This window comes from Triticum urartu, chromosome 2 (genome assembly GCF_003073215.2).
Source record: "Triticum urartu cultivar G1812 chromosome 2, Tu2.1, whole genome shotgun sequence".
Taxonomy (NCBI): Eukaryota; Viridiplantae; Streptophyta; class Magnoliopsida; order Poales; family Poaceae; genus Triticum; species Triticum urartu.
In genome coordinates, this window is record NC_053023.1 from 608,010,341 (window position 1) to 608,021,196 (window position 10,856).

Sequence of the window (10,856 nt, forward strand, 5' to 3'; positions counted from 1 at the left end):
GAAAATCTTTGAGGAGCTACATTTATGGACCCTAGCAGGAGGGAGAGGAATCAGCGTGTGGTGTGAGTAGTAGCGTGAGGTAGCAGGGGTAGGAGTTGGAGTGTCATTTTGCCTTAGCCGTCATGTGGCTTTGAGGCTTCATTTCTTGTACATACTCTTTCTATTTTCTATAAATTTACGATACGCATTTTGCGTATTCTTAAAAAAATTAATTTTTTTCATGGAAAAACCTAGAGAAAATAAGAAAAAAAAAGCCATAAACATGGATTTTTTTCCTTACTTTTTCTCATTCCGAATTATGCCTCTCGTGAAAGCAAATATGTGCCTTCACGAGAAGCAAATTTGTAACTCTAGCAGAAGCAAAAAAAATGATCTTTTTCCTTTCCAAGAGGCATAGATGTGTCTTTTGTGGAAGCAAACATGTACCTCCATGAGAGAAAAATATGTGCCTCAAGCTGAAAAAAAATATAGAAAACATCATATATAAAGATCATATAGTTAGGGTAACACGTGTACGAGACGCAGTGCAGTACAAAGACACAAGAGGTAGTACAAAAAGGCCAAATATTTCACCTAGCCGGCCTTGACTCTATCAGCAGCAGGCCCAGGTTTTTACTACTTGTGGATTTTGATCTCTCTTTGCTCGGCCCGATCTGACATAAGCGCAGAAAACAGAAACCTGGCCCATGCGGCGACTATTCCCACGGCGGCGGCCACCAAACGCCACGCCACGCCACGGCAAGCGCGGGCCACCGCGCGTACGGGCTGCGCCCGGCGCGATCGGCAGCGAGATCGTGGGCGCCTCTTGTCACGAGATCCTCGGCCCCGTGGCCGTGGGAAGCGGCCGGATGGATCGTTCGCGCCGCTGCTGCTTCCTGTTGCCGTGCCGAGCGGAGCGCCTGATCGAGACGGCTTGTTTGATCGCGGCCGTCGTTTTCCCTCGGCCCGGACGTTGTATCTGTCTCGTGGTGGCACCCGCTGCGTGATCGAGACGTGGGGGTTGTTGTAATCGCCCGAGTGCAATCGCGCATCCGGCGCGAGAAGCAGACGGTTTTCCGACGCCGCAAGCAAAAATTGCGCGCTCGTGCTGCTGCCGGTGCCGGCACCCCGTACACCACAGTAGAGTTCTGGCGCCAATTTACTCCAGGTTAGTGCAGCGATGCGTACTTGCGGAAACGATAAGAACGCGCCAGGAAGGCCATGGTTCCTCGATCCCCAATCAACGGCGGTGCATCCGTGAAAGACATGGCGCGGTAAAGCGCTAGGCTACAAAACGTACGGTGCCACAGTAGCCGTAGCTAGCTGGACGATGGGTACAGGCACAGTCAACAGTACTAGTCACAAGGCGCCAGGCGCCAGACGCCCGGTACAAAGTACACTTCTTCTTTTTTGCTTTTTTTATTTAATTTTTTGAGGATCACTTCTTCTTTTTTTTTTCTTTGCTGGGAAAAGGTAGAGTACACTTGAGTGATGATGGGCCGGCCTGGCGAACATTTTCCTGTATCCGGGCTGAAGTGAACACATCACATTGACACCAAGTGGGGGGCTTCCATCGGCCCAAATAGCAACAGATTATTCTGCAAAGTTGTTACTACTTCACTACTGCAAAGGCCACGGCCACAAACAAGCTGGATACCACTGACTGCACTCCATAGGCCGTGGCCTAGTGCCCATATGAGTTCGTGGTAATGCCGTTTGTCAGGCGCTCGAATTTGGCGTTGCCTGACAGTATTTCCTCCACGGCTTTCTGAAAACAGAGCAACAAATCAGTGATATCCACACACACACACACCCAACAGAGAGCATCGGTGACAGAAGTTCAAATGAATCCATAGTAGTAATAACACTTTTGTACCTCGATGCATGTCAAAGTATACTGCACGTCACTGTCTGAAATTTGGTAGTGAGTGACAAGTCTGACGCTGCAAATTAAGGGGGTTCAAAATGGAGGGTTAAAAGTTAGCATTATCAAGCATACATCATACTCCGTATGTAATAAGAGCGAGTTTCTTTTAGATACAGTCTGAAGTATTAGTTAGAGGCCAGTACAGGCACAAGGATGCTTATTATACTGAGCAGCTGGGCTTGACAATACTACTAAGGAGTGAAAAAAAAGCAGTTGAGCGAACTGAATTGAACCTCTTGGAGCTTGCTGGCATTGCAAGCACATTGCGCTGTTCCAGGACTTGACAGAGTTTGTCAGGTGTTATGCGTGGATCCGCAATATCAAAGAATACCTAGAGAATACATCTCCCAGGGTTATAAACATGATATTTAAAGGCGACATATTTCAAAACCAATAGATGGACTTGCTGGCTAACCATGTTGGTCTCCACTGAAGCTAAATCAACTGTAAACTGTTTAATTTTCGTCAGACCATCTGAACAATTGGAAAGACAGACAAATTCAGGGTTGTATGACTTCGTGATATCGATAGAAGATTTGTGAATCCACATGGAAAAGATCAAATGGAACCTGCTAAAACTTTGGCCTTCCTATGGTCATCGGCAAGCTTGCCTACGGTGTCGCGAACCGCAAGATAGGCAGCAGCACAGAGAATTCCAACCTGCCTCATTCCACCACCTAGTGTCTTCCTAAGAATCTTAGCCTGAAAGTATTGTTCAGAGTTCAGTTACATGTTCTCTTAAGCTTAGTACTCCCTCCGATCCAAATTAATTGACGCAGCTAAGTAGCAAAATATCCGTCGTCACCTTGTCTATGAAGGCCTTCGAACCAACAATAACTGATCCAACAGGAGCGCCTAAACCTTTTGATAGGCATACCTGCAGTTCGACGTTCAACAGATAAGTACAGTCACACAGCCAACATTAATGTAGCCTATCCTTATGTTGGTTGCATAATCCAACGTTGCAACAAGCAAATTGAGATGTACCGAAACTGAATCAGCAGCTCTCACAAGTCTATGAACAGGAACTCCGAGTGCCTGACACGACGACAGCAATGGAAAATGTCAGGAGAAGATACGCAGGGTTCGTACTTAGTCATGCCGGTTTATTGACCACATGCTGTACTACTTACCACGGAAGCGTTAAAAATACGAGCTCCGTCGATATGAAGCTTCAAGCCATGGCTTTTACCAACCTCACCAACCTTGTCGGTGTACTCTACAGACAGACACTTTCCGCCAGTGCTGCAGCAACAAGAAGAAAATTATGAACCAGAGTCAGGTAAAAACTAGTACAGTACCATTCTGATCAGTAACATGAGCAACATGCATCAGGGAGCAACTCACTTTCCGTGTGTGTTCTCCAAGCAGATGAGCCTGGTGGTGGGATAATACATGGCCCCGTCCGGATGCCTGATGGCAGCAACGATCTTGTGGATGTCCATGGTGCCGTCGGGGTTGTTGGGCACGGTCCTGGGGTGGACGCCGCCGAGGGTGGAGATGCCCCCGTTCTCATAGATGTGGATGTGGGAGTTGTCCCCGAGGATGACCTCGCTGCCCCTGGTGTCGCAGTGCGCGAGGACGGAGACGAGGTTGCCCATGGTGCCCGAGGGGACGAACAGGGCGGCCTCCTTGCCCATGATCCTGGCCATCTCCGCCTCGAAGCGCTGCGCGGTCGGGTCCGCGCCCAGGACGTCGTCGTCCACCTCCGCCGCGGCCATGGCGGCGCGCATGGCCTCGGATGGCTTGGTGACCGTGTCGGAGCGGAGGTCCACCACCTTGGTCACCATCCTGCCTGTGTGGCTGTGGCTCGAGCTCACGCTTCAGCAGGATCACGTACGACTCGGGAACTAGAATGAGCGATACGAAGCGTTCTGTTAGCAGCGCACTGTAAATCTTGGATGCACCAGTGGTGCAATTTTCGTTCGGTAACAAAACAAAAAATTTCATGCCAAATCAACATGTAGCAAGCTGTGAACTAATCAACTCCCACACGGAAAACCAAAAAGGAGACGTCATTTTTTTTACATTGCACAGGAGTGCCCGGAACTTGGCACGCAATGGACAGACACGGCCTCCACGGCTCCGGTCACACGCGCACACGCCAAATGTGTGCAGGTGTAGCCAGGAAGGATGCATACAACTCTATCCGTCCAACAACCACAAACTTTGGCGCCTTTTTGGGGACCATGCTGGTGCATGTCACACATTTCCTCTGAGATTTTTGGAAAGCGGCGAAAGGATGAACACCCGCACGGCGGCTCCAAGAACAATGGAACCGCGCATCGCAGGGTATCGTCGTTCAGAAACAAACAGATGTTTAGCAATCGTCTACTCCTATACATGGCACGAAACGAGGAGGAGAGGAGACGAGTGCACGCGCGTTCATCATCAATCGGCAATAAAACAGTGAATAAAACTTGGTAGGAGAGGATGAAGAGGGGGATCTGAGGAACTGCGGCGCACCAGAATCCTTGGAGATGGAGCCCGAGCCGAGGCGGATAGGAAGAATTGCGGGCGAGAGAAGAGCTGAGTGGAGAGTGGAGTGGTCCGTCTGGCTTCGGAGCTGGCCCTGGCCGCTGCGGAGTCGCGCTTTATACATGACGACGAGGGCCGGGCGCCGCCTGCCAGAGGAAGAGGAGCTGGACGAGACGCCGTCGCGCGATCAGCCACGCCGGCCTCTTGACCACTCGTTGTCACGTGCCCGCGGGCGCCTCCACGTAGGACGGCGCTGGGCCGTTGCTTTTCTTGGCCGCCTCCTTCCATCCATCCAGCTGTGGGTGATGTGCACTTGACCTAGTAGAATCCTAGTAGTAGATGCGTCACGTCCTCCAACTCCAAAGGTGCCGGAGAAGGGAAGAGACCAAGCAAATCAGCCTAGTGCCGGCTGTGCAAATTGGCTGGGACGACGCCTAAATAAAAATCCAATACCGAATGGTCGGTCTGCGTCGGCCTACTCAGCTCACACAAAGATACCAAGTGGCAGAATAAGAATATTCACTACGCAAACGCCGCCAACGAGAACTCATCTCTCGTTCCAGTTTGTACACTTGCACCGTGGAAATGTTCTCTGAAAGAGGCACGCACTCGAAAGTACGCATTTCACCTTTCGATCAGGCTACCAGCGACACACGTTTGTTACATGCGTGGCAAGTTGCGAGTAAGGCTCTGGCTTCACTGGAGGCCATCTTCCATGGACCATCCACATGCGTCAATCAAGAATTCTGCAAGACTCTCTCACTTGTCCCGTAGCATTGTCCAAAGTGCATGGTCTCAGAATACAAGTTGGTTTTGGTGGCCTCGCTTGCGACCGGGGTCCTAGCTAGCTAGCTAACGCTAGGCCACCAGATTTTTGCCTTGCATTTCACAAGGTGGCGGCCGAGAATGCAAAAGGTAACTAACAACGTACGGCGCAGCTGATGAATCATCGTTATCACACCAAGTGTCAGTCCAAACCAAAAAAACGCGCACAAGAGTGGACGTATGTTTTTCTCTCTCTTCTTGCTATCTTGATGATGATGATGATGTGAGCTCAGAGCATCTCCAATGACGGCGCCAAAAGTGCGTGCATGCTCATTTAGCGTGTAGCGAAGTTTTCGCGCGCTCCAGCGGAGGCGGGAAACAAGCACGTGCGGGAGAAAGCTGGCGGTCACGCAATAGATTTGATGCATCGCTTCCGACGCATGTGTAAATTGCGGCGCTCGCCACACGCGCTCCTCCCCGCTTCGTCTGCTTCCTCACCGCTTCAGCACCCCGCCATCGACCCGCCACCATCGCGCCACCATGCCGCCGGACATCTTCGGGCTACCGCGGCGTCCGCGAGCGCCCCTCCGACGTGTACTACGCTAAGATCCGGTCCGGCGACATCCGCCTCGGCCTGGACACGTTCGAGACCGCGCACGAGGCTGTCTGCGCGTACGACGCGGCGGCGTGGCGCCTAGAGAGGCCTCGCTCGCAGCTGAACTTTCACGACGTTTACACGCGTGAGCAGGCGCAGGCCGTCGTCCCTCCGCCTCGTCTTATAACAGACCTGGACCGTCAGGAACACCGTCGGCGGCAGCGCCGCCTACTCATCGCCGAGGAGGACGAGCGAGCCATAGCAGAGGGGTGCCGACACCACCCGAAGGATGTCGCCAACGAGAACGCCTTCTGGGCGAAGAGAACGGCAAAGCGCCGCGCGGAGCGGGCGGACAGGCGTCGGCGGAATGCACTGGGCATATCGCAGTGCGATCTCGTTAACGCCGGTGGGAAGTCGTTCTTCTCGTCAGACGATGATCGTTGGGATGACGTGTGGATCTCTACCTCGGACAACACCAGCGAGGGTGATGATGATGAGGACGTCTCGAAGTAGGTTCTAGTTACACCGTAGCTTTTATCTAGTTGCACCGTAGTTTTATTGTTGCACCATAGTTTTATTGTTGCACCATAGTTTTTTTATCTATCTATGCTATGAACTATGTAAGATATCTATGTATCGTTTTTATCTACGTTGAAATATGTATTTTTTTTATCTATGCAAAATATCTATGCACCGTAGTTCAGAGTGTTTGTGCGAGAGCGTGCACTGTATTTTAACGCACCTGTTGAAGCTACACGCGGGCGTTAAATTTATCGCGGCCGCTGGAGCCAGCGCTCCTTGCCGCACCAAATCAGGCGATTAACATGCTGCAAACTGATTTTTAGCACGCCACGCATTAGACGGCTGTTGGAGATGCTCTCAATCGCCGGTGCTGAGTAGCTTCACAGCTGGCGGATAGAGTTGGGCTGGACGACCCGTGCACGGCCACCTCCTGCACGTCCAGTACCGGATCAGCCTTTTGAATCAGCATGATAGGCCACCGCGTGCTTCTTTGCTTGGCTGGTTCCTCGTTCCTGCAAAACACTCGTGAATCGTGTTGGTGCCGTCTGATGCAAGTGTCGTGGTAGGTCCACTAGTGTACGTGGACTCTCCATCCAAGCACACCTGATCCTTTTTTCCTTCGGAAATCACTTAGATCTTTAACCAACCAGCGGCACAAGCACCCGTAAAATAAACAAACACCCCTGCAAAATAAAGAAATCACATCGAAGTTTCTCGGGACTGGGCGTGCCACGCGCCCACGCCGCAGCATGCTACTATCATGGTGGGGCTAGCCTGTCGTAGTTGATCATGGATAAAAAGTTATCGACACCATGGTTCTGCTGGATCAGTGCACTGGTGAAGAAGACAAAGCTGAAGGACCAAACTGCAAATAAAGCCGCCAACACTGACGAACCAGTAGACCCTACAAACCATGACCTTCTGGTCATAAGGGCATCTCCGAGGAGGACCCTTAAAACGCCTACAACCGTCTGAACCGAGTTATCTAGACGCAGTTTGTCATCCAACGCGGTACCCCATCGGTCTGCGGACTAGCTCGGTTGTCTGAAATCCCGAAAACCAGACGTGAACAAAGGGACGCTTTGCAGGAGTGTGGACTACCGTCACGTAGGATTCAGACACTCCCGGCCCACTAAAATCCCCTCCCTGGTCCACTTCTCTTCCACTCCAAGCCCCTCTCCTTCTTTGCATCTGCACCCTCCTCATTCGGCGTCGCCACTGCACCACTTCAGCTATTTCCCAGGCATCCTCGCACGTCCACAGCCCCCACCGACATGCCTGCCCCGCCTTGGAGTACGCCGCCATCCACCCAGGTACCCTCCGCCCCATGCCGATGCCATCCATGGTGGACACCACGCCCAACAAGTGTTCGGTTAAATGTCGTAGAGCTTTTTTTTATTGAACTTCTCATGATTTTCTAGAGTAAGCATGATGGCGGGGTACTTGGTGATGGAGGATAAGTTGTTGTGCGATGCGTGGAAGGTTGTATCACTTTGTAGGCACGAGGCAAGGGGGGGCGATGTTTTGGCAAAAATCATGTGCTTCGTTTCTAGAGTAAATGCACTACGCACCCTATGACTTGCACATGATCCATGATCGTAGTGTGAAGTCGCTAGCCCATTGGTGATACATCATCTCCAACTCTGTCATAAAGTTTTACGGTGTGGCTACATGAGTGGAGAGAATGTTTCAGGCTTGTCAACCATGGAGATATTAAGTTTTTCTTTTTGTTGCTCTACATGCACTAGTAGAAAACAGGGCTTTGGTTGGAGCCTGCCAAGCCCATTAGTTCCGGTTCAGTCAAGAACCGGGACCCATGGGGGGCATACGTCCCGGTTCGTGTGCCCAGGGGCCCGGCCGGGCCTCGGAAGGCATTTGTCCCGGTTTATGTGGACCCATTTGTCCCGGTTCTAGGCACGAAACGGGACCAATAGGCCTCGCTCCTGGCCCACAGCCTTTGGTCCCAGTTCATGCCTAGAACTGGGACAGAAGGGGGGCCTTTAGTCCCGGTTCCAACCACGAACCGGGACAAATGAGTTGTCTATATATACCTCCTCGCCGGCGAGCAGAGCACTCCACACTGCTCTATTTTTTTAGCCGGCGAGGGGAGGGCATTTGGGTGCTCTAGCTCACCTTCTATGCACATGAGGTGTTTGATGAAATGCCCGAGCCATCCTAGTTAAGTTTTCTCCTCTCGAAGCTCGACCTCCAAGATCCATTTTCTCGGAGATTTGCATAGGTTTAGCGGTTCGTCACGTCCCGTCCCCGTCTTCACCGCCGTCGATCGCCCACGCTGATCTCGTTGCCGACACCACCGTGGTGAGCCTCTTGTTCTTATCTTCTTTCTAAAAGAAAAAATTCTTACTTTAGATAGATACTTGTCTAATTTTCTTACTTTTGACACACATAATTATAGATAATGCACGCAGGTGAACCGGCAATGGATGTACGGTGATGGACACAACTCCGAGTACATTAAGGGCCTGCATTATTTTCTCGAAGTGGTTGAGGCAAACAAGCAGAATGGTTTTATGTGTTGTCCATGCCCTATATGTGGGAATACGAAGTCTTACTCTAACCGGAAAATCCTTCACACCCACCTGCTTTATAAGGGTTTCATGCCACACTATAATGTTTGGACGAAGCACGGAGAAATAGGGGTTATGATGGAAGACAGCGAAGAAGAAGAGGACGATGACAACTATGTGCCCCCTGAATACCGTGATGCTGCAAAAAGGGAAGCTGCTGAAGATCAAGAGGAACCAGACGATGTGCCCGAGGATGAAGATCTCCGTCGGGTCATTGTTGATGCAAGGACACAGTGCGAAAGTCAAAAAGAGAAGCTGAAGTTCGATCGCATGTTAGAGGATCACAAAAAAGGATTGTACCCCAATTGCGAAGATGGCAACACAAAGCTCGGTACCGTACTGGAATTGCTGCTGTGGAAGGCAGGGAATGCTGTGCCTGACAAAGGATTTGAGAAGCTACTGAAAATATTGAAGAAGAAGCTTCCAAAGGATAATGAATTGCCCGACAGTACGTACGCATCAAAGAAGGTCGTATGCCCTCTAGGATTGGAGGTGCAGATGATACATGCATGCCCTAATGACTGCATCCTCTACTGCGGTGCGTACGAGGATTTGAACGCGTGCCCGGTATGCGGTGCATTGCAGTATAAGATCAGACGAGATGACCCTGGTGATGTTGACGGCGAGCCCCCCAGGAAGAGGGTTCTTGCGAAGGTGATGTGGTATGCTCCTATAATACCACGGTTGAAACGTCTGTTCAGAAACGAAGAGCATGCCAAGTTGATGTGATGGCACAGAGAGGGTCATAAGAAAGACAAAAAGTCGAGAGCACCCACTGACGGGCCGTAGTGGAGAAAAATCGAGAGAAAGTACTGGGTTGAGTTTGCAGGTGACCCAAGGAACGTATGGTTTGGTTTAAGCGCGGATGGCATTAATCCTTTCGGGGAGCAGAGCAGCAATCACAGCACCTAGCCTGTGACTCTATGTATGTATAACCTTCCTCCTTGGATGTGCATGAAGCGGAAGTTCATTATGATGTCAATTCTCATCCAAGGCCCTAAGCAACCCGGCAACGACATTGATGTGTACCTAAGGCCATTAGAAGAACTTTTATAGCTGTGGAATGGAAACGGTGTATGTGTGTGGGATGAGCACAAACAGGAGGAATTTAACCTGCACGCGTTGCTGTTTGTAACCATCAATGATTGGCCCGCTCTCAGTAACCTTTCAGGACAGACAAACAAGGGATACCACGCATGCACGCACTGTTTAGCTGACACCGAAAGTATATACCTGGACAAATGCAGGAAGAATGTGTACCTGGTCCATCGTCAATTTCTTCCGACCAACCATGAATGTCGAAAGAAAGGCAAGCATTTCAAAGGTGAGGCAGATCACCGGAAGAAGCCCGCCATGCGTACCGGTGATCACGTAGTTGCTATGGTCAATGATTTACACGTAATCTTTGGAAAGGGTCCCGGCGGACTCGCTGTTCCGAATGACGTCGAGGGACGCACATCCATGTGGAAGAAGAAATCTATATTTTGGGACCTACCCTACTGGAAAGTCCTAGAGGTCCGCTCTTCAATCGACGTGATGCACGTGAAAAAGAACCTTTCTGTGAATCTGCTAGGCTTCTTGGGCGTGTATGGGAAGACAAAAGATACACCCGAGGCACGGGAGGACCTGCAACGTTTGCACGAAAAAGACGGCATGCCTCCAAAGCAGTATGAAGGTCCTGCCAGCTACGCTCTTACCAAAGAAGAGAAGGAAATCTTCTTTGAATGCCTGCTCAGTATGAAGGTCCTGAATGGCTTCTCGTCGAATATAAAGGGAATAATAAATATGCCAGAGAAAAAGTTCCAGAACCTAAAGTCTCATGACTGCCACGTGATTATGACGCAACTGCTTCCGGTTGCATTGAGGGGGCTTCTACCGGAAAACGTCCGATTAGCCATTGTGAAGCTATGTGCATTCCTCAATGCAATCTCTCAGAAGGTGATCGATCCAGAAATCATACCAAGGCTAAGGAGTGATGCGGCGCAATGTCTTATTAGTTTCG

At 50.6% G+C, this 10,856-nt stretch overlaps 1 protein-coding gene and 1 pseudogene across 1 annotated transcript; one reads left to right on the plus strand and one right to left on the minus strand.

Annotated features, from left to right (window-relative positions):
* Positions 1-1,367: 1,367 nt before the first annotated feature.
* On the minus strand, positions 1,368-4,530 carry LOC125539149 (low-specificity L-threonine aldolase 1-like). Its single transcript, XM_048702522.1, has 10 exons — positions 4,373-4,530; positions 3,254-3,756; positions 3,040-3,151; positions 2,894-2,944; positions 2,712-2,783; positions 2,476-2,608; positions 2,322-2,380; positions 2,140-2,237; positions 1,856-1,922; positions 1,368-1,747 (listed from the first exon to the last, which is right to left on the minus strand). The coding sequence occupies exons 2-10, from the start codon at positions 3,694-3,696 to the stop codon at positions 1,664-1,666; spliced, it is 1,119 nt and encodes a 372-aa protein (XP_048558479.1). The 5' UTR covers positions 3,697-3,756; positions 4,373-4,530; the 3' UTR covers positions 1,368-1,663.
* LOC125537483 lies at positions 4,507-6,257 on the plus strand (annotated as a pseudogene).
* Positions 6,258-10,856: the final 4,599 nt, after the last annotated feature.

What these genes read in the sequence shown, in the direction of transcription:
- LOC125539149 (XM_048702522.1), bottom strand. Translation starts at nt 3,696, where the DNA reads ATGGTGACCAAGGTGGTGGACCTCCGCTCCGACACGGTCACCAAGCCA. An exon ending in CGAAGGCCTTCATAGACAAG is followed by an intron (nt 2,609 to 2,711) that starts GTGACGACGGAT and finishes CAATACTTTCAG; the next exon opens with GCTAAGATTCTTAGGAAGAC. An exon ending in ATACTTTGACATGCATCGAG is followed by an intron (nt 1,748 to 1,855) that starts GTACAAAAGTGT and finishes CTCTGTTTTCAG; the next exon opens with AAAGCCGTGGAGGAAATACT.